The sequence below is a fragment of the Panicum virgatum genome, chromosome 8N, assembly GCF_016808335.1.
Source record: "Panicum virgatum strain AP13 chromosome 8N, P.virgatum_v5, whole genome shotgun sequence".
NCBI classification, from domain to species: Eukaryota; Viridiplantae; Streptophyta; class Magnoliopsida; order Poales; family Poaceae; genus Panicum; species Panicum virgatum.
Window position 1 is genome coordinate 2,615,172 of NC_053152.1, and position 23,650 is coordinate 2,638,821.

The 23,650-nt window shown below is 48.9% G+C and overlaps 3 protein-coding genes across 4 annotated transcripts; 2 read left to right on the forward strand and 1 right to left on the reverse strand.

Moving 5' to 3' along the window:
* Nucleotides 1-2,083: 2,083 nt before the first annotated feature.
* LOC120684391 (transcription repressor OFP13-like) lies at nt 2,084-3,934 on the forward strand. Its single transcript, XM_039966260.1, has one exon. The coding sequence runs from the start codon at nt 2,506-2,508 to the stop codon at nt 3,616-3,618; it is 1,113 nt and encodes a 370-aa protein (XP_039822194.1). The 5' UTR covers nt 2,084-2,505; the 3' UTR covers nt 3,619-3,934.
* A 9,539-nt stretch (nt 3,935-13,473) lies between these two features.
* LOC120685469 (protein CHAPERONE-LIKE PROTEIN OF POR1, chloroplastic-like) lies at nt 13,474-18,522 on the forward strand. Of its 2 annotated transcripts, none has more exons than XM_039967416.1 (5): nt 13,474-13,668; nt 14,503-14,696; nt 14,801-14,901; nt 16,078-16,522; nt 17,836-18,522. In XM_039967416.1, the coding sequence occupies exons 2-5, from the start codon at nt 14,545-14,547 to the stop codon at nt 17,984-17,986; spliced, it is 849 nt and encodes a 282-aa protein (XP_039823350.1). In that variant the 5' UTR covers nt 13,474-13,668; nt 14,503-14,544; the 3' UTR covers nt 17,987-18,522. The 2 variants fall into 2 exon arrangements, with proteins under 2 accessions (XP_039823350.1, XP_039823351.1); XM_039967417.1 differs by having other exon boundaries at nt 13,487-13,668; nt 14,543-14,696.
* A 2,983-nt stretch (nt 18,523-21,505) lies between these two features.
* On the reverse strand, nt 21,506-23,088 carry LOC120686404 (transcription repressor OFP8-like). Its single transcript, XM_039968606.1, has one exon. It carries the CDS (start codon nt 22,876-22,878, stop codon nt 22,111-22,113), a length of 768 nt encoding a protein of 255 aa, XP_039824540.1. The 5' UTR covers nt 22,879-23,088; the 3' UTR covers nt 21,506-22,110.
* Between the last annotated feature and the right edge of the window lie 562 nt (nt 23,089-23,650).

Below are 23,650 nucleotides of genomic sequence, written 5' to 3' on the forward strand. Positions count from 1 at the left end.
TACCAGGAGTGAGCATACTAATCATCAATGCGTTTTTTTGCCTTAATATATTATATATTGCTGCTCAAGATGAGATCGACTAGCTGATGAACGTGTCCATAGATATTGATTAGTGTGTGTGTGGGGGGGGGGGGGGGGATGGTTGTGATTCCATTAACTCCCCGATGATGCTCAAGTAGCACCTAATACTAGTAGTACAATGCAGCAAACCACTTTTTGTGAGTTGTGATCAGGGTTTTTTTCCGACCGGTCCGGTCAAACCGCCGCCCTCCGGTAGCAATTTATCGGACCGGTTAGTCCGGAAACCGGTGGAATTCAAAACCAAATTCAAAAGCGTCTGTTCAACCGGTTCCGACCAGTTTACCGGCTGATTTGATCAGTTTACCAAGTGGCCCTTAATGGACCGTCCTATTTTTTCCTTTTCTTTTTTGGTTTAACTTCAAATATCCACAAAGTATACTAAATGAACGAATTTTTGAGAAAATTTGACACCATTACATTCGTCGCACCTTGAAGTATTTTTAGAAATTTTTTGAGAATTTTTCATTTTTTAAATTCAAATTTGAATTTTGAATTGGAGCTGGCTTGATACCGGCCCAAACCGTAACCGGCCCGGACCGGTTTGACCGGTAACCGGTCAAACCGGACCGGTTCTCACTGGTTTCGTTAACCCTGGTTGTGATATGACCGGCAAGTTACTGGTTTCATAGGGTAAGTATATTGATCTAGTCTAATAGGCAGCGTTATGCATTGCCATTTCATCTTGAGACTGTGTAACAGACAATATATAAAATGGGTTGCCTTATAAGTTGTCTCATGGTAAATGCATAATTCCATAATTTGTGCATGAAAAATATATTATTGTGAGTTGCATGCCAACAATAACTCGTAAAATGGTGAGAAAATAGTCTTGTAGTTCTAAAATTTTGACTTTGAAGCAGCTCTCTTGCGAAACAACCATCTTGTTCTCTCCTCTCTCTCTCTTGGTCGCCTAATAAAAAAATCCTACATGAACTTGCATAAGACGACCTATGCCACTGCAGACGTGTAGCAATATATTTGTCGATGTTGTTCTTATATATTATCATAGATATACATAAGAAAATTAATAATCCATATAAGTTGTATTATTCCTCTTATTTAAGAGAGGAGAAAGTAAAAGATGTGCAGGTAGACTGTCCGTGTGCTGTTTTGTTCCAAAAGTCTGACGAAGCAGAAATATTCAAACGAGAGAGAGCCATATATGGTTGTCTCGCACGGTATCTTGTCCATAAATGCTGCCCTGTTAACTAGCCGTTGCTGCCTCGTCTCGCCCGATTATATTTGCACGGTGACAGTCAAAAGATATGAAAGGGACAACCGAAATGGAATTTCTCAGAGTTTGCGAAGGTCGCATAATATATCATACGCCCACATGGCCACATGGGGACAAGTCAAAACTTTTTTTTAATAAAACAAACAAACGCTTCTTCATCCACCTCGCAGCTGCTTGAGTTGACACCAGAATGATCGCGCCTCTTCACGAGTACGCCTGTGTTTTAGATCCGTAAAATAGTGGTAAAAAGATCACATCGGACATTGTAGCATAATATAGTATTTTTCGTTTGTTTGTGGTAATTGTTTTTCTATCATGACCTAACTAGACTTAAAAAATTCGTCTCGCCGTGTACATCAAAACTATACAATTAGTTTTTTTTATTCACTTACATTTAATACTCAATGCATGAGTCAAAAGATTTGATGTGATAGTTGAATAGTGAAGTTTGGAAAGAGAAATTTTGGAACTAAACACATCCTTAAAAAAATACTGCAAAATCCACTTGCTCCTCGATGCACTTTCTGTCTCGGCAACGCTCGCAACCCCTGCGCCTCTGCACTGAGAGTCCGAAACGAAACGAACCGTCAGCGGCAGACTGTTGGTGTGCAGGCTAGCTTTCAGTTGCGGTCTTTACCGTTCTGATGAAACGCAGGAGCTGCCACTAGCTTAATCGCACAACTAATCTCTGGACGGAAAGAAGCATGGATCCCTTGATCCTGCAATTTCAGGCCCATTAATTACTCGACGTGACGGAGCTGTAGCCTGTACGTACGTTGGGCATCGCGTGATGATCTCTCATGATCTCTCTGCTAGTGCTAGCTTCTTCCACACGGCCGGCCAGGCCGCCGGCCGGGCCAACCCGCCTCACATCACCACCTGCTCGATCCCCATGCCCTGCTGAGGTGGGAAGAGAGAATACATAAATACGGCGCCATGTTCTTCCCTTCCCTTCCCTCCCTCCCTTCTCTCCTCCCCCGCCACTCACTGAGTAATTGCCTACCTGCAGCGCCACCGTCCACCGGCACGGCACCGCCCTCTCTCTCTCTCTCTCTCTCTCTCTCTCTCTCTCTCTCTGAACCATCCAAGATCGCTCATTCACTCTGCACCAGTGAGGCAGTCACCAGCTCACCACTGACCGATCCGTCTGTTCAAAATACTTCACCGCCGAAGCGGCCGGGCGGGCGGCGATGGGGAGGAAGGGTGGTCTCGCCTCCATCTTCTCCTCCAAGCCCAAGCCCGACGACTCGCCCTCCGCGCCGTGGCCGTGGCCGTCCTGCGCGGCCAATCCGCAGACCGCCTCCTTCCGCGGCCCGGGGCGCCGCCGCCACGCCGACGACGACAGGCCCTGCACCACGGGCTCCTCCGACCCCGCCGCCGGGAGGCTTCGCCCGCCGCGCAAGGCCGCGGCGTGCGGCGACGAGATGTACAAGACGGTCAACTCAGTCTACTTCGACGACGCCGCCGACTCCTGCAGCTTCTTCTTCGACGACGACGGCGCCTGGGACGCGGCGGTGGATGACCTGGACCTGGACGACGGGAGCTTCTCCACGACCACCGCGTCGGAGGAGTGGTCGGAGGCCGTGATCCGCAGCCTCGGGCGGACCTCCACCGACCGCTTCTTCTTCGACGTGGGCCCTGCGGCGCCGGCGTCGAACTCCATCCTCGCCGCCTCGCCGTCTCACGGCAGCAGGACGACGGCTCGGGCACTAGCGCCGCCGGCGCCCGAGGCGCCCGCCAAGCAGCAGTTGCTGGCGTCCGCGGCGGCGCCGGCACCGTCCGACGACGACCAGGGCGCGGACTCCGACTCGGAGGAGGACGAGCCGCCGCCGCCGCAGTCGACGTCGCTGGTGGAGAGCGTGGCAGTGGCGCTGGACTCGGAGGACCCGTTCCGCGACTTCCGCGCGTCCATGGCGGACATGGTGGCCGCGCACGGGCTCCGCGACTGGGCGCAGCTCCAGGAGATGCTGCTCTGGTACCTCCGGATCAACGGCAAGCACAACCACGCGCTCATCGTCGGCGCCTTCGTCGACCTGCTCGTCGGATTCGCCGCCAGCAGCGGCGCGTGCGCGTGCGCGTCCCACTCCCACACCACGACGGCGACGATGACGACGACGACGACCACGACGACGTCGGCGTGCAGCACCAGCACCACCAGCAGCAGCTCCAGCGCTAGCAGCGGCGACGGCGATGTTACTGCCGCTGCGACCAGCACGCCCCTGTGGGAGCAATGCGGCGTCGGGAACGCCGGGGCGTCGTCTGATCTGGAAGAGGAGGAGGACGAGAAGGCAAACAAGTGCTAGTACCTCGGATCAACCAGGAGCCTGATACAATCATCCAACTTAGATGCGAGAATGGGGTAGCTTCAAATTAACCCAGCAGTAATTCCATCGTGTATTGTGACTAAATACGTTTTATCATTTTTCTTCCCTGGTTAAACTAAACTTTCCTTTCTCTTTTTTTCCCCTTTGTTTTGGAGTAGTTGTTCGTACTTTAGTAGTAGTAGTAGTAGGTTGGAGGGATATAATTGTAACGTGGTGACTGTGATGGTGGCAGACCGTTGTCACTTGATCTCTTTCAGTGGTAGCTAGCTTAAAGAACAATGCAAAATTGCACATATACACTCCTGCATAATACCATGCTTAGCTTCTAATTCGAGTACCATATGCATCTTTGGCTGCTCTTGTCGCCGTTACGAACCTGTCGGGTCACCATGGGCCATGGCGTCTCTACTACAGCAGATCTCTCTCTGTCTGAATCTGAACCTGTGCAAGCAAATTAAGTGGCGATCGGCTCCCTCACCGAACGTATCCTAATATGATCATCGACAGGTGGGTGCATCGGAACTGAAACATACCATCCCTGCTGGATGACATCATAGCCATCCGTGCATTCCTGTTGGATGACGGTGTACCGGCAGCAGCATGCGGCCCGGCTGGCCGCCGCACCGACCGACCGCGCGTCGGCGTCGGCGTCCATGCATATCGCCGCCTGTTTCCCGCGCGCCGTGCTGCGGCGTGGGACGTGGCTCTGTTGCGGCTCGGTATGTACACGCGGGCGGGCGTACACCGACGGCGACCGGCCGGTAGAGGTTGGTAGGAGGAGCTGCATGCACCACGCGGATCGCGGTCTCCGTCGCCCGTCCGTCCCTTTCGTTCCCGGCGACGGGATCGGACATGCTCCTACTCCGCTTCAATTCCGGACAGCGGCACATATATAGTTTAATCACTCACCCAATGATGGCGTGGTTAGGAGCTGATGATGAGTAAATATTAGGGCACGGAGCACGGCCTTTGCGTGTACTCCTCAACGCCTGTACGGCCACCGGTCACCGTGGAAATTGAAGGTAAGAGCAACTCCAGCAGACCCTCTAAACATCATTCTATCCCAAATTTAGAGGGCTAAGTCAAAAAAATTCCTCCTCCACCCTCTATTCTTAAGGGGTCTCTAGGGAGCCCTCTGAGATTGAGGGCTATTGTTGGAGTTGAAACAAATTTAGAAGCCCCTAAAAAATAGAGGCAGCCCCTATTTAACATTTTGAGGGTCTGATTTAGGTGCTATTGTTGGAGATGTTCTAAGGCAGACAACAGATGCGCGGTGGTGTAAATCGGTGATTTTTAGGTGCACCTCCAACCTCTTTAGTTCAAATATTTATATTAATTTTTTAAAATAGAATCTTATTTTGAAGAAGTAAATACAAATATTTGAACTAAGGACAGGATGGGAAATGCACCTGCATGGCAGGTCCTCGTCGTCCTCGTGAGGCCGAGGCCGGGCTCCCCGACCCCGCCCTCCGATCTGAAATTTGATCGGCTCATAAATGCTCGGCAGCAGCAGGTGATCCATCGATCAGTCGAGCGCTAGCGTTTCTTTCTTTTCTTGCTGCTCATGGATTGGGCCGGAGAGCCATGTACTACGACATACGCGCGCATCCGTACGTGGCCTACTGGCCTGCGAGGTCGGTCGATCTTCTCTTGAGCTCGCCGCTGGCGGTTTAAATTTCTACCGCGCCGGCACCACGTAGGTGCGGTACGGCGGCGTACAGGTGACGTACGAGTCGATTGGGCATGGAGAGACAGTGGTAGAGCACGTACGTATAGCTACAAGTAAAGCGCCGTGCCGCTGCTGTAGCCGGCACGACAAACAAGTACCATGCATGCGAATCGATCTTTTGTTGCGTTGCAATGCCGGTGCAGCGCTGGATTGGTTTTGGATGGATGGTCCCGGACTCCCGGTGCGTTCCCAACTTTTGAAATTGAACATCTCAAGAGGATCCGCGGGTCCATGCATGTCCGGCCGGCGAGACCGTGCACCGTGCGGTCCCTTGCTTTTATTACTAACTAGTATTTTTTTAAATCAAAGCAAGAATTGTATTATATCAAAGCTGAGTATATCATCGAGTTGCACACAACACGCTCAAAGTACTCACACACTAAGCACAACTCCAAATCTCAACCCCAAACCCGTGTAAAAAAAAATCAAATAGAAGGTCACACCGGCATATACTCAGCAAGCAAGCCAAGAATAAGTGCCCAAAGAACGGCGACCAACATCCCTGTAGGCTGGAACGAGCACAATCTTCTTCTTCCTTCTTGCGTCTTTCTTCTTCCTCTTTCTGCCACCGATGAAGAAGAGAGACCGATCCCAATCTATCTGATTCAAGACTGATCGACATCAGTTTGGGGGGACATACTTATTCTCACAACTCTTTCACGGTGGTTGGATTTAACCACGACAAAATAGAAAAGTGGCCGGAGAAAATTATTCCATGATGACGAAAGAATCCCGCCTCAATGGCGCCATCTTGAAACCTAATTCTCCATACTGTCGGCCTAATGGTTGGATGGATGGATGGATGGTCCAGATGTTAATAACAAAGGTCGATCACAACCGTTTTTCGAATTGACCACGATATATAGATGTTGCTAGCGTGTGGTACGTGCAACGACAAAGTGCCATGATGTGCACCCACGTGTAGGGGTGGTAATGGGCCATGGCCCTAGTGGCCTCTTCACAGTTCTACAAGGCCTTTAAATTATTTAGTTCAAAATTGTATAAAATTAAAGCCCGGCCCTTAGATTTTCTAGTCCAAAAATTTGGGCCCTTTACCACTCCTACCCACGTGTACAACATCCATGTCGGTGCCCTTGGGTTGGATGATGCATGGCCCGACTGTTTTTGATTTTCAAACTTTTGAAATGAAACTAGGAAACCCGTGCATTCATCATTCATGCATGCCCAGCACCCGTACGAATTATATGCCAATTTGTACGTCATGCATGCATCGTCCACAGCAAAAGTCAAAATCATTTTGAATTTTTTGTGCATGCGTGAAAACTTGGGATTCAAACTAGAAATAAGCACCACGTGCTCGTATTGCCCGGAACGAAATGGCGAGACAGCCCTTATTATATAGGAGTACTATTTTTCCGATCCCCGTGCAGAGGGCAATGCAAGACAGCGAGTGCAGCACAGTAGGGGGCAGAGGAGTAATTGCCCGATTAGGCTGCGTGTGTTTGAGTGAGAGCAGCACTGCCATCGCCTGAGTTGCATCGGATTTAGGGCGTTGAGCCTCCCAAGAACGGCGGCTGACAACACATTATTATTGTCGATCAGCAGCTTGCTTGTAAAAAGCATCGGTCCGGTGGCGCATTTAGGCTCTCCGCACCCGTTACTGGATGTGAAACGCAAAGCTATCTTTCCGTTCCACTTTAGCGGAAAAAAAACACCGGCAGCGGGTATTGCCACCGGGTCCGCTCCGGTTCCGGAGGACCTACCGTCCGCCATTCCCAGGGTTGTACGGCACCTCCGCTACTGTCCGTGCCGGCCCCACCTCACCTCTGCCTGTGCGCGCCGCAACTGTCAAGCCTCCGCCGCCGCGACAGACAGAGAGGGAGTACTGAGCCGCCGCGGATGCCACGCGCTGCCCGCGGCGCGCTCGCTGCCTGCCGCGCGAGGACCTCCGCCGCTGCGCCCCGCGAGGGCCTCCGCCGCGCCGCCGTGGCCAAACTCGAGGCCGTGCCGCCGTCCTCCCTTGCTCTGCATGCTCGCCGGCCGGCCGCCCTTGCTCTCGTGCGCGGCGCCTCCACGCCGTACAGCACCGCGGCTCCGGGGAGGGAGGAGGGGAGGGGCGGCGCGGCGCGGCCAGGGAGTGAGGAGGGGGGGCGCCGCGCGGAGCTGACGCCGCGTGGGCCGTTCGCAGCACTGCTCCACCCTGTGCCCGTGCCGCCGCCGCCGAACAGAGAGGCCTCGGCGAGGGACGAGGAGGGATCCGGCCCGCTACCACCAGCTCCGGGCGCCGCGGCTCCGGATCTTCCGAGGCCGGTCCCGCGCGCACAGGATCCGGGGAGGGGAGGAAAGCCGGGGAGGGAGGACGGCGAACGGGGCAAGCGAGCCTCGCGCTGGCCGGCTTTAGGGAGCCCCGCTGCCGGCCTCACGCGCACCGGCCGAGGGAGCCCCGCCGCGGCCTCACGCGCGCCGGCCGAGGGAGCCCCGCCGCGGCCTCGCGCGCGCCGGCGGAGGGACCGGCCCAGCTCCGCTCGCACCCGCCGGCGTGGGCCGCCGCCGCTCCTGCCTCGCACTCGCCTCCGCCACCGCTCCCACACCGGTGCTCGAGCCCGGCGCCACCGCCCTCTAGAGCCGGCGCACGGAGGAGAGGAGAGGGAGGGAGCCGCGGCTACTGCCGGCCCTCACGGAGGAGAGGAGAGGAGAGGAGAGAAGAGGGAGGGAGGGGCCGCAGCTGCCGCCGACCCTCACGGAGGAGAGGAGAGGGAGGGAGGGGGCCGCAGCTGCCGCCGGTAGCACGAGGAGAGGGAGCGAGGTGGCGCGGCAGCTCTGGAGGGGGAGGTGCGGCGGCGTGCGCACGCAGGTGCCGAGCAGCAGCGTCGGGCGGTGCGGGCCGGGCGCAGTGCGCGGCGGTGCGGAGCGCATGGCGAGGCAGAGCGGCGCGGCGACGCGGCGGCGGGCGGCGCGGCGGGAAGGAGGGCGCGGCGGCGCCTGCTGGAGCAGTGGGGCGGCGGGACGAGACTGAATGGGAAAGATAGAGGGGTGGGGCGGCGGGGTGGTAAAAATAATAAAAAAGAGACTGACACGTGGGACCCGTGGTTTGGTAGTTAGTTTAGAGGATGTCTATAGAGTATGAACGAGTGCAGAGAAACTAGATGCAGAGGAGAGAATATTGATGACCAAGACGAAATATACCTTTAAAGGATGAATTTGGAGTATGACGAGTGCAGACAGCCTTAAGCCCCTCGAGACCAGACTGTAAACGCTGTTCATGCTGTGTGCCCCCTGTATTTGCCGTGTGCAAATCTTTAAGCACACGGCAAAATATCTTTTTGCTAAGTGTCACATTAAAAATACTCGGCAAAAGATAGAATACGGCAAATGCTGTATTTGCTGTGTGCTACAAGAAAAAGCGCACAACGACATACTGCATTTACTGTAGTATGTCTTGTGTTTTGGTTGTACATCGTGTGCTTGGATTAAGACACACGACAAAGTTTTGGAAAAAAGTTTGATTTTGTCTTCCCACTTTTTTTCTACTATCAGCATACAAGCATCCAATTTAGGTGTGAGATTGCTTCAAATTAATTCAGCAATTTCATCTTGTATTACGAGCGACCACATTTTGTCGTTTCTTTCCCTGGTTAAACTTTCCTTTCCTTTTTTCTTTGTTTCAGATTCAGAGTATGAGAAACTACTAAAATGCTGCATTTACTGCAGTAGGTTGGATGGATCTAACTGTACGTCGTGACTATGCGCAGGCGGTTGACAGTTGACACTTCATTTTAGTGGTAACTAGCTTAAAGAATCAAAGTTAGTCTAAACATTAAATGACCTACTGTATAGTAAATAGTCGGAATATACGGTCGTTTAAATAGTCTTATAAATAATCAAAACAGGTTTATATGGCTTTGCACCGAGAATCCAATTCCGCAATGGCTCGCTAGATTTCCAACTAACAATCGACTCGAAAGCGCGTCCGTCCATCTTCTTTCCTTTTTCACGTGCATGGGGCCCACAGAAATTTAATTAATTGCTCACACACGGTCTCTCTGCCGTCTCACGACCCTATCTTTCCCTTTTATCGTTCTCTCTTTTCAGAATCTCTCACCTGATTCCATTGGATCGGAGCGCCGCGCCGCATATGCATGAGACTTTTCTGAAACATAAGTTTACACTAGAACCATTGTCCCGTATAGTTAAACTTTAAGTTATGATAAAAAATCAAGGTAAAACTTTCTTTAAAAAATCCCCCCATTACATGTTATATATGCGCACAAAACTTTGAAACAAAACTTTGAAACACAAAGACAATTTTTTTTAAGTTGACAAGTTTTTGCACACATATTATTCTTTTTTCGTTTTCTACTATCATACAAGTTATGCATACGTTCTATTTTTTCATACAAATTTTGTATACATTTTATTGCTCCTATATTTTTAACAGCACAATAAAGTTATATCCATAAAGTTATACAGTTATCATACAGGGTTGTATTTTTAACACATTCTGTTTTGTATTTAAAACAGACTAGTTTTGCACACATGTTATGCTTTTTTCTTTTTCTACTATCACAAGTTATGTATACGTTCTACTTTTTTCATTCAAATTTCGTATATAATTTATTTCTTCTATAGTTTTAACAACACGATAAAGTTATATCTACAAGTTATATCAATAAAGTTAGACAATAAAGTTATGCACAAAACTTGTCAGTCAGACTATATAATTTTTTTCTGAGGAACCGTGTGACTTATTTTGTTGTTTGAATCTAGATTTTTAAACTTTTTCTTTCATAAAACAAGATGTTTTCTATTTAAATGTAGGATTTAGTTTCACACCCGCACCCAAATATTACTCCCTGTATCCCAACGATCCCGAAAGAGTTCAGTAAAGAAAATAAACCATTATGTGTGCGGAAAGAGAATGATTCGATTTTGCGTGTAGAAGTAGGGAGCAATAATTTACTGATTTCGAAACTAGGTGCTCTGGGGGCTCGTGGACCTCGGACCGCGGTAGCATTTTAGGTGCTTGTCAGCTCCCGAAGCCAAAAAAGAAAAGAGAATAACACGTAAATCAAAAATGGAAAGTTGAAAGCATCTAGATCCCTAATTTAAATTTTGGTAATTAATGACAACAATTTGTGGATTAATGATTTCATTTGAGATAATGAGCATAGGTTAATTCACGGATGAAAAGGATTTGATTGTGATCGTATGACGTTTTGAAGATGATGTGCAAAACTTGGGCTCAAGACAAAGGTATAAAATAGGGCTTTTACATTTTTATCGGTCACAAGGCGATTAGTGGATGAAAAGTGACCGGATTTATTGGATAGATAGCCGTACTATCAAGAGGGGTCGTGTACTTGGGCTTGACGGGTCTTTAGTGCTATTTTACTCAAAATGTCTAGATGCATGTATGAGGGCTAACGATATTTTGAAAAAGTTTGAAAAAGATCTAAAGTTTGTGTGCTGACTGCACAAGTGCGGACAGTCCGCCCCTGGGGTGTGGACAGTCCGCCCCTGTACCAGAGAGTATGTTTGGCTCTGCTGGGAGTTAGAATTGGCTGGCGGACAATCCGGCCCAGGTGGTCAGACGGTCCGCCACACTAATCAAAAGTGTACCAGAGACATGTTTTGTCTCTGGTGGAAAAGAGTGTTGAACGACGGACGGTCCGCCCCTGGGGCGCGGACGGTCCGCCGCTCATTTAAAGTTTTGTATCAGAGATGTTGCATCTATGTTTGGGATTGATGGTTGAACGGCGGACGGTCCGCTCCTGGGGCACGGACGGTCCGCCGGTCATTTTCTAAATGTACCAGAGACGTATTTCTTCTTTGGTGGTGTGGAAGATTGGACCACGGACGGTCCGCCCCTAGAGCGCGGACGGTCCGCCAGGGCTGTAACGGCTAGTTCTGACACACAATCATTGCACTCTGACTCACTGGTTTATAACGGCGGACAGTCCAGTTTTTGAACCGCGGACGGTCCGCGATTTCGCAGAAAAGAGTGTAACGGCTAGTTTTTTATTGGATGTCTATATATACCCAATGCCCGACCATTGGGTGGCTCTCTTGGCCATTTAGAACATTTTCTTGATACATTAGAGCTGACACATCCATCTCTCACACATACTTGCTTAGAGATTGCATATTTGAGAGTGTGAGAGCATCCTAATGCATTGCATTAAGAGTTCGAGCTTTGTGGCACTAGAGAAACTTCAAGCAAGCGTCATCGACTTGTTACTCTTGGGAGTTGCCGCTCTCTAGATGGCTTGGAGAAGTGGATTTCGTGGAGCTCCTCTAAGGAGATTGTTGAGGAGCCCCGATCTCGATTGTGAGAGGTCTTGTGCTCACCTCACCGGAGTGGTGAAGAGCAACTCTAGTGGAATCGAGGTGTGGAGCAGTTCCTTGATTCAAGCCGGCTCAAGATCAAGAGGTTCTTGATAGAGGAGCGGTTGATTCTTGGAATCCACCTCAATGTGGATTAGGGGTGACCGGCAAGTCATCGATATCACGGGATAAACTCTTGTGTCAAACTCGGTTATTTCTCTTGCTCATTTCAATTCTTGTATTTACTTTGAGCAATTTAGTTTACTAGAGCTTGAATTGTATCTTGTCACCCTAGGTTGCAAACCCAAACTAGAGTTAGTAATTGCATAACATAGGGCTTTCTTTTGTTACTAATTAAATTTCTCTATTATTTGTGTTTTAGATTTTAAACCGCCTATTCACCCCCTCTAGTCGGTGTTTTTGATCCTACAAAAAATTAGCACTGTCGGAAATTGTTTTTTGCTTGGGCTGCTGGCGCGCGCGCTAACTAGCAAAGCCCGCTTTACACGGTTAATCAGCCTACCCATTGAGTAGCGTTTACACGCTGTGTAAAATGTGTGAACGGCCGTGTAAGCAAACAGTGTAAAGAACAATACACATACATATTACCACGCTTTTGTCGATTACTTTCTCCTTACATTTTGGGGTGTTATATGTTAAAGCATTCGTCCATCGATCTATCCATCACTCTCTGTTTCGGCTGGGTAGGACTGGTACAAAAGCTCAAGGTTCGTGTACCGGCTCGGCTTTTTCATAGGTTCGGCTCTGTCCAACTCGGCTCGATCTCTCAAATAAACTGAGCCAAATCTCAATTTTAGCTCGTGTATTAACTTGTTAGCTCGTGCTCATGAGTTGTTCAATCGGTTAGCATATATATTAGGCTCGATCCCTCAATATGATAATATCCTATTTTTTTATAATACATATGCACTATTTGGTTGAAATAAACTTGTCATTCAACTTTTAAGTCAAATATGAAACTAGTTAAGCCTATTTTAAATAATCTTAAAAGGCCTACATTAGTATTGATTAATATCTTTTATTTTATTTTAATAGTAATTAATGTTAAACATGCTCAACTGGTGAGCTCGAGCTGTTGGAATGGATCGAGGCAAACTCGATTTTCCAGCTCGGTAACCTAACAAGTCGTGCCTTAACAGGCCGGATATCTCGATTTTCCGCACGAGGAGGTGCCGGATCGAGTGAGCTTGCTGTTGTGGCAAGTGCTTAGCCCTACACTGCGCACGCCGCTGCGAGGCCAGGAGGTTTCCTTCCGATCATCGACGTTACCTACTGTTGGTGTTGTTAATTGCGACCGCGTCGATGATGTACCAGCAGCGGCATCGTCCGTCTCACCGGCCGCCGCACCGACCGACCGCTAGCTGGGCTGCGTCGGGGTCGTCCATCTCCGACGACCGAACGAGCCGAGCCCTCCGTCGTTGCCTGTTTCCCGCGCGCCGTTGTCGTGCTGTGCTGTGTGGGACGTGGCTCCGATCGAGTACCGACGGCGACCCGCCGATAGGCACGCGGATCCGCCGTCCATTCCTTGCCTGGCGAGGGGACAAGCTCCCAAGTTCTACCGTACTCCGGTTCAATTGGGACCTCTAACAACTTTTTTTTTTGAGGGGAAGGACCTCTAACAACTGGGCAGAGCCACTGACAGTGCCAATTTGACTGTCAACATGGACCTTGAAATTGGGCCGGGGCGGGGGACAAATTTGCCCCGTGGGGGCGGCCCGAAAAACTGAAAAAGAAAACAAGTGAACCAGCCCAAGAAAGCCCAACAAAGGAGCTCGATATATCTGTTCCCCATCCGGCCTCTCACTCAGTCTCTCTCTTCTCTCTTCTCTCTTCTCTCTTCCGTCCGTCCCATCCCCATCCGCCGTGCCGCCATCCCCATCCGCCGGCGCCGGCGCATCTGCCCGGCGCAGCCTTGAATCGCGGGCCGCCCGGCGCCGGCGCACCGCCCCCGCCCGGCTGCCCGCTGCTCCAACAGGCCAACACCAGCTCCTCAGGTCATCTTCCTCCCCCGGTCCTCCCCGTCCGACCGTGAGGCCCTGCTCCGGTCTTGTGTAGTTGCGTTCCTAGTAGATTTAGATTATAGGTCCAATCAGAGGCTCATAGCAGTATCAATACTATATCAAGGGCAGGTGAAAACAAATAGGAAAATGCCCAATATCAACATAATTGTCGCCACTCGGAAAAATCGAATGTCCACGACCTTATTCATCTCATTCAGTTCCTGTCTTCAAACAAAATTCTGCGGAAATGTCGGGTGATAGTGACACGGATGGATTGCACGACGATGAGTCTATCCCTTCTCGGTGTTTCACTCTATCGATTCCTACGAGTTATTTGTTGCGCGGTGGAGTACCAATCTGGCAATCAATCCATCCACGGTTCTGGCTGGGTTCGATTAACTTCTTCGGCGCGTGTTAGGTCCTCTCAGTTGATGCCATGGCGCTTTGGGTGTGGGCGAACTCTAATTTCTGGGGAAAAAAAGGGGGTGTTCAACTGAACCCTTATGCCCCTGTTCATTTTAGGTTATTATGAAGTCACTGCTTGTTTCTTGCATTGATTAAATAGATTTAAGAATCATACTGCATAATGGATGTACACTCGGGAGCAACCATAATGGATGTTTGTGGTTATGGGTTTAAGCCCCAATCTCCTTAGAATAGGGGGAAAAAAGAGGTGCATTCAGTCAGTCATAACCTACTAAGCTGGTGGACATTCGATGACATAAAATATGTCATAAATGTCTTTTTCCGAGTGATGACAATTATGTTGATATTGGGCTTCCTATTTGTTTTTACTTGCCCTTGATATAGTACTTTTTTGCTTCACAGGAAAAATCACTCAGAGTCTAAGCTATTCATATATTTCTAGGGATGTTGGCTCATGGTCTAGCAACCGACCCCTTGAGGATTTTGCGATGTCCAGCTACTTCAAGGGTGTCGACTGCACCCTTGGGACTTGTCTCTTCGATGAGTTTCAACAAAGGATGCAAGGAAAAGAACAAAATCTTCATCAATGTGGATAGGTTTGGTGTTTTACAGTTCGTGTGACAACTGCCTTTTTTTTCAAAGCTTTACTCTAGTTCCTGCTGTGATAAATTGAATTTCTCAACCAAATGCTTCAATGCAGGTACACAAAGTACGGTACTCCTTTCTGTTATGCACAGAGAAATGCCAGAACCATACCTCTGGCAACTGCATCGTTTGGGGACATGGCTGATTCTTCGACTCGTGAGTATTTGCTAACCATGTCTATGACTGGAAGATCTTACATAACCAGTTCATAAAATGAGATGGTCTAGCATTTGTTTTTTCATATTGAATTTCTGAAACCATGAGGTATGGCATACTAAGGAACAGTTGGTCGAGTAATTTGTTTTAGAGAATAAAATTGATCTTACATGTTAAAAATAAATCTTGAATGTTATCATTGCCAACTGCACCACATTCAACATGTTGTGTATGTCGAGAACATGAAATTTCGGTAATCAGTATCACCTATTTGTCCCGACCTTGTTTTATGGCAAAACAGGCATTTTAGTCCTTCAACTTTGCTCTGACGGTCAACTTCATCCCTGAACTATTAGATTGGCCAATTTAGTCCCCCCAACTTCTATTTTTAGGTCAAACTCATCCTTGTGCTGACACGATGCTTCATTTTAGCATGAGACTAATGTGAAAAGTCCATTTTACTCTTAGTTCCTTCCCCTCAATGCGGTTGGATTGACTTGGTAATGCTGGAGAAATTGGAGCACAGTAGCAGGCATCTGCATGTTGCTTGCTGATTGGAGCTGAGGAGAGAGACCTACATGTCTATGTTTTGTATTTATTGCATCCTTGCTTTTGCGGAGAAGGGGAAAAGGAAGCTGATTGATTCATGTGAAGCTCATATCGTAGAGAAAGGAGCAGGCAGCTGCTGCATTAGTAGCTCGCTGGCTCGATGGTGCTACTGTGGTAGAAACGGATAAAACAAGAAGCACTGGTTGCTCCTCTACTCGAGCAAGGAGGAGTAGAGAGCTAGGTAGTTGTGGATTTGGTAGGACATCTAGGTCTGCTCCATCAGTTGGTCCAGCGCAAATGGTGATGCCGTTATTTGAGGAGAGAAAGAAGGCAGGGGCAAAAATGACTTTTTGCATTAGTCTCATACCGATGTGGCGATGTGGAGCGTTACATAAGTACAAGGACAAGTTTGACCGAAAAATAGAAGTTGAGGGACTAGATTGTCCATTTTAATAGTTGAGGGACGAACTTGACCCTTGAGATAAAGTCAAGGGACCTAAACATTTATTTTGCCTTGTTTTATAAATCACATGTACCTCTACTTGCCCTTTCAGTTGTGCTGTTGGCAATCGTTCTTTTGTTAACAGTCCTTGGAAACTCTTTTTTAACTACTTGATTTTATTTCAGCCATCTTTCCTAGAATCCATGTGAAGGATCCATATCAGCGTCTTGGAATCAGCAGGGAAGCATCTGAAGAAGAGATTCGAGCTGCCAGGAACTATCTGATAAGCAAGTATGCAGGCCATAAGCCGAGTGTTGATGCAATTGAGTCTGCCCATGACAGGATTATTATGCAGAGTTTCTTTGATAGGAAAAAACCAAAAATGGACCTCAACAAAAAATTTAGAGAACTTAGTCAGTCACGTGCAGTCAAGGCTATTCGAGGCAGATTTCAAACACCACGTAGCAAAGTCATCTGGCAGACAGCAATTACTTTTATCTTACTTGGAGCGCTTACCATTGCTTTTCCTACTGAAGAAGGGCCAACCCTCCAGGTGGCCATCTCTTGTGCAGCAAATATCTATTTCATTTATCAGAGGGTCAGAAGTGGATGGCGAGCATTCTTTTATGGGTATGTTCTTCTGGTTTGTTGTTTGGTTTATATCTTTTGTCTGTTAAGGATGCAGCTGCATTAATCTACCTTTGTTCCTCATAGTACTACAGCATTTGCTCTTGGGCTCCTGCTTCATGCACCATTTTTGGGCAACTCCTTGTAGTACCATATACACAATTTGGTCGACAAGTACATTGTAGTAATGTATTAGCATTCTTATTCCAATTGGAAAAAAATTCTCTTCATCAAAAAGACAAAAACCCAAAAATTAACCTAGTATCCACCCACCACTGGCTTGTCAACAAACAGGTATGTATCTCCTGTTAGTTGTGACAAGTAAAATCTGTTTCAGCAACACCAAGTTGATGAGAATTGAAAATTGCAACTTTGAGTGATACTTGTAACAGCTTGCATTTTTTATGGAACTGATAATAGCTTGATAATAGAGATTAAGAGGCCGAATAACAGTGTTAGTTGATGAGAACATGTTCTAAATTGGCTCGTCTATGCTTCCTTTTGATCAAGTAGATTGCCATTGCTAAATTAACATATGTGTTGTAAGAGTAAAGATTTTAGCTGAGCAATAGACATTAAGAGGCTAATGCTTGGAGTGGAAAATATAGATTCCAACTGTGGTAGTTGCAATTCCTAAATGACCATTCTATGGAGTAGAAACAGGTAATTTTCCCTATTACAATATATAATTTTCCCATGCTAGAAGCAAACCACAAACTCTGTGACCTTGTGGTGTAAACATATCTCTCCCACTTTAATCAGATACTATTATGAAAGTTTGCTTAACCAGAATATTCGTGAGGGTTTGTTTTATCATCTCCGTGAACCCAGAAAGTCTTTTTGCCCATATATCATATGATGTTTCTACGTGGATCATCTCATTAAGAACTGCCTGCCTGGTTAGTGCTGGTTGCTCAGGAGTGTTTGTAGGCCTATCTACTTGCTGATGCCAATAATGCGAGTTCGTAGTTCAATCGATAAATCACAATGCTAATGCGTAAGCATATAGAAGTTGTGTGCAAATGCTTGCTGATGCAGCCCACGCATTCTGAGACGACTAGCAGGGTGGGCCAGAGGCTAGTCATTTGTGATTGATCACTGCAACAGCTTGCACATTTTTGCGCTCATTCAATTTGGTTTGGTCATTTTAAGGTTATTGTCACAACCTTTTGAACTGATATTTGAGATGCAAGCAGTAGAAATGTAGCAGTGTTGACTGATAATAGCATTTTCTAAGTGGTCACGTCTACATTTCCTGTGAATTAAGTATAATGGCTATTATTGAGATTAGCATGGACTTTTCTGTGGTTTTTCAGGTTTGGATCTTTCTTTGCTTCGTGGTTCCTTGGCACCTTCTTGATGGTATCTGTAATTCCCCCAATACTGTCAGGTCCGAGAAACTTGGAAGTGAGCACGGCATGTGTTACATATGCCCTACTTTTCATCTCATCAACCTTCCTGAAGTAAGAGACAGTCATCCGCATGGTATCCTACTTGTGATAACTCCACAATCATCTGCTCCTCTATTGTTTCTTTCTTCCGAGAGTTGCAAATGCCTGTTCTTTGGTGAGTTGATAGTGGTTGTCAGGTTGTAATTTGAGCCTAACACCATCTGTAGGCATTTTGGTTGGTGTATTAAACACGGGTTTGGTTTTGGATTAGATCATATATATGAGATGAGATAGTATCCATCCGAATTGAAATGCTGGCGTAAGCTTCTGTCCCGACCGTCGTCTTTGGATCGACCTCGCGTCCCCTCGGTGCCTTACAACCCATTCTCACTGGATTCTCCTGCTCAACTGGCCTGATTGCGTTTGCAAGATGGGAACTGGAGGAATATCTTATAGGTTGCTACGCCTAATCTGATCTCGGTGTCTCTCGGGTTGTTGTGCCGGCTTTGTCGTCTACCAATGTGTGCATCGGTGATCGTCGAACGATCATCCGTAGCAGCTATCCACTCTCTCTACTGGGGAATACCAGAGCCAATAATGTCTTGTCTGGAGCAAATCAGTGATCATTTCTGAAAGGTCGTACTTGTGGGGGCTTTGTTATTAGACTATTAATAAATAAATGGCCTGATCCGGCCTAGTATCAGAGCTGACTGGTGTACTCATCGATCAAGCCATTGCCTTACATCACTTGACTGGTGTGTCATTTCATGACAGTTTCATTTAACAAAAGCTGATATGGCAGTCTAGGTAACATGGTCATGATATCCCCACTGATACTGATCGGGCGATGCAGCTAGATAGCTAGTCTCGTTGACTAGCAGCATCATATATCAAAACCAGGTCTAGTTGTGAACACAAGCAAGCAACACAACTGACCTTACTGCAATAATTATACTGATCGTATAGATTAGGGAGATCGAATTACTCTGCAAGGCTACAGATGCCAGGAAACCAAAAGCAACAACTCACAATAACTACATACTGAAATCAACAACGCATCGTATATTTTCACCAGGTCCAGTTTCAAACACGTAACATTTAGACGCGTACGTACAAATTCAACAAGTCACAACACACATACGTGCACAGGGACACAGCTACAGATTGGTAGACGACTCTGACTAGTCGCACTTCCACAACCAGTTCTATGGATGGGATGGATGACCTTCACGTACACTACTACAGAACAGTCCTTTGTTCCAGGCCATTTGTCCTGGTTGCCTTTGGAACCGGGACAAAAGGTAGCTTTTATCCCGGATACAATGGCTAGCTGAGCCAGCGGAGGGACAGGGGTCTTTTGTCCCGATTGGAGCCACCAACCGGGACCAAAGGCCCCCATTTTATCCTGGGGGTGGCTTCAACCGGGACAAAAGGACCGTGGGGCCTTTTGTCCCGGTTAGAGCCACCAACCGGGATCAAAAGTGGTGCTTTTATCCCGGTTGTAGTCTTGCACCGGGACCGAAACCTTTAACTAGTTTTTTTTCTTTCTTCCGCGTGCGGCTCTGTCTATATCTCTCTCATCTCTCATCTCGATCTCTCCTCCAATCCTTCAGTCTCTATCTTATCTTCTTCCCTCTCCCACTCTTCCTCCTCTAGTTGCGCAGCCGGAGAGATTAACTGAGCAGCGCGCAGCAGGCGGCGAAGCACCCGGAGGCGGGTTCGGGCACGGCAGCGGTTCGGCTCGCGTCGCGAGCGAGCGGCGCTCGCGGCCAGCGGCGAGCAGCGCTCGAGGCGAGATGCGGCAGCGGAGCGAGATTCGGCTCGCGTCGCGAGCGAGCGGCGCTTGCGGCCAGCGGCGAGCGACGCTCGAGGCGAGCGGCTGCTGGAGCTGGACTAAGCGGCGGGGCCAGCCGGATCGGAAGCAGCGAGCAAGCAGCGCTCGCAGCAAGCTGCCAAGTGCGGATGGCGGCGAGGACCTGCTGCGCGGCACGCGGCGGCGGCGCGGACATGCTGTGCGGGGTGCGGCGTCTCGGGTGGCTCTAGCGCGGCGAGCGGCGTCCGCAGTCAGCGGCGAACGGCCGCGCACCTGGCCTAGCCGGTGAGAAATTACAGATGAGTTTGTCTTGTGTTTGTCAATGATTTGTGTTCGTGTTTGTGAATGATTCGGTTGGGAGTTTCTTGTGAAATAGATGTTGTACTGTGAATCAATCCGAACTCATGTGTTGTATGTGTTGTGAAACAATTGTTGTACAATGAATCAAATTTAACTCATATGATGTGAATCCTTCTGTTGTATTTTGTTCTCGATTTGATTGCATCCCTATGGCGGTCGAGGTGGAGTTGGAGGTCAAGAACGTGGAGCTCGAGACGAAGCTACAGGGGTGGCGTGGAGGATGAGATTTTTTTATTCTAAAAAATCATATCAATCCCGGTTCAATAGATGCCGGGATAAAAGAGGTACATATATTTGTCCCGACTGGCCAGTCTCGGTTGAAAAACCGGGACTAAAGCCGGTTGGGAACCGGGACTAATAAAGGGTTCTGTAACCAAAGACCACAACACAAGCAAGCAGCACAACCTCAATAGCTATTATTCTAAAATATTGCAGATTAGGGAGCACGTACTACTGCAAGACTACACTTCAACACTAGGAAATACTCCTACGTATACAAACCAAAAGCAACAACCTGCTGCTGGTAGTCGTCTAAAACTAGCACACCGGCCACTTACTTTATTATTATTATATATGCTTAGCTTAATTTCCTGTGATCAACCAGTCAATTTGTACTTGCTGCTGCTGCCTGCCTGCTGTCCTGTCCTGCCCCTTTGTAATTGTAAGTTGCTGTGCGATGAGATCGATCGTGTCACCACCAGGTCCATTACAATTACAATTACAGCAGCATCTGCGGTCTGCCAGTAGCAGGTGGATATTTCCTATCTTCACCACTGTAGGTTTTATCAGATGAACGGCTTCTATTTTTTTTCAATCATTGTAAAAATTCTAAAAAAATGAAACAGCGACTTCGACCACCGTACCACGTACCAGTATCTCCTCTGATGCTTCGATCGAACTTTAAAAAACGTGTTGAGCTTTCCATTCAACTTTTCTAATTGAAGAAGGAAGTGCCATGTATGTTACCTTAAGATTTGGCCTCATACACTACGGACTACAAGTCTGCAACATTACTGATGACAGAGCGTTGCGTGGGAACAGGCACCTCATCAGCATCCGCACATGTGCACCAGGCAACGAAGACGACGGACTCCCCACTTCAACCACGCCATCTCCACGTTCCGTAGAAGAGAGAAGAATTCTCGTCATCTCGTGTAAATTAATTAATTAATTAGCAGAACCCTGCACCTGCTGCAGCTAGTCTTATTGACTATAGCATCATACTATAGGGGTATTTGGCATGGCTCCATGAGCTGTTTTACCACCGGCATCTTCGGGAGCTGTACCAAACAGCTCATGCTCCAAACAGCTTCAGAGCTATTTCCTAGTGTAAAATAGTGGAGACGGAGCCATTTTGGAGCAGCCATGAATTATGGCTCCTCCAAAGAAGCTCCTCAGGAGAGCCCTGCCAAACACTCCCTGTATCAAACCAGGTCAAGTTTTGAACACGTAACATATACGTACAAATTTTACAAGTCACACTCGCACGCACATACGTGTACAAAGTACAGCTACAGATTGGTAGACTCGACGAATCCTACTTCCACACCTATGGTCTATGGATGGATGACCTTGATGCAAAACCCAAGGCCACACACAAGTAGTCCTCACTGGATTATTCGTTCATTCTCATACTGTAGATTAGGGAGCACTACTCTGCAAGAAGTACTACAATTCAACACTAGGAAATGCATACAAACCAAAATAAAGCAACAACTCACTCAACTACTGGAATCGATGGACAACCTGCTGGTACTCGTCTAATTAACAGTAGCACACCACTCACTTTATTTTAATATTACTATACATGCTTATTAGCTTAATGTCCTGATTAACTAGTCAATTAGTACTTGCGGCTGCTGCCTGCTGCAACTTCCTCTGAGAAGAGGTCGTGTCACCACCAGGTCCGTTACAAGTTACAACAGCAGCAGCCAGCAGGTGGTGGATGGCGTGGTGCCAGGATGATCTCAACAAGCAGGCAGCTGTGGCGTGTGGCCTGTGGGTGGGTGGTCTGGGCGCTGCCATCGTCAGCGCCGGTACTGGTGGTAGTACGCGTACGCCGGCGGCGGCGACGGCTGCTGCTGGAGCGGAGGAGGAGAAGGAGGAGGCCCGGCCGCGGCGGCCGCTGCGCCGGCGAGCTGCGTGCAGACCTCGGCGAAGGCGGTGAGGATGGCGGCGTGGTGGCGCGGCGCGTTGAGGGCGAGCAGGCGCCGGAGCATGCCGCGGAGGCCGTCCCAGTCGCACAGCCCCATCTCCACCACCATCTGCACCATGCTGTCCCGGAAGTCGGCGCGCGGGTCCGACGACTCCTTCTCCACCGCCACGCCCACGCCCGCGCCGGCCGCCGCCTCCTTGCCTCCCCCCGTCGTCTTCTCGTGCCTCTTCTTCTTCCTCGCCTTCTTATTAGCCTTCAGCTGCTGCGAGCTCTTGCCCGGCGGCGCTCCCGCGCGCGCGGGCGACGCCGGCCGATGCTTGGTGAGCGGAGACGGCGGCGCCTGATGCTGGTAGTAGTCGGAGGAGTAGGCCGACGAGTACCCGGTGCTGCGCGTGGCGGCGGACGACGACGAGGAGGAGGCCGTGGAGGTGGACCCGCACGAGTACTGCTCTCCGCCGCCGCCCGCCTTACCGTTACCGCCGCCCCTCAGCTGGCGGCACGGCTTGAGGAACCACGGCAGGCTGAGCAGCCTCGGCCGGCGCGGGCGGCACCCGCACCCCGCGTCGGCCACCGGCACGTACCGGCGCCGCCCCACCGGGAACTGCCTCCCTCCGCCGCCGCCACGCGCTCTGGTTGACATCTCGCCGCCACCGGCCGGTAAACGCTGGGTGGGAGGATTCGATGGCGTGCTCTGCCTGCGCGCGCTAGCTCCGGCGGCAGCTGCCACGCCTTGTAGTAGACTAGTGGTTGCTTGGACGCACGGTGTGTGAGTGGACCTGCTGCAACTAGAGATGCCTGCCTCGCATGCAACGGTGTGCGATGGCGATGAGGCAAGGGGAGGGGCGTGTGTGGTTTTTATATACTATGTATATGGTTGATTTGACAAGGTGGATTAAGAACTTGAGAGGTGATGGGGTTAAGTATAAAGACTACTTAAAGAGGGGATTATTGGTGGGGTTTAGTTTAGCTGGGGCATGCATGTGGGGTGAGCTAGCTTTGTCCATGTGTGGGCGGTGGGCCTCATCATTCTTCACCCTGCTGCCTGCCATGCCAATCAGGCTTGAGTTTGACCGTCCTCGTCCGCTCTCTAGCTATTTCTTGCTCCTCGCAATGCTCGCAAAGTTACGGAGGCCCTGGTTAGATCTTTATGTGTAAATTCCGTAAATGCAAAAAAAACATCACATCGAATATTTTGACACATACATAGAGTACTAAATGAAGTCTATTTATAAAACTTTTTGCAAGGATGGGCTGTAAATCGCGAGACGAATCTAATGAGCCTACTTAATCCATGATTTGCAACATTGATGCTACAGTAATTGTTAATTGATACTTGTCCTGACCCGGCGGTCCGGCACCAACTAGTGAAGATGCTGCGTGATTCCTCAGCCTAGATGATTGATGCAAGAGGT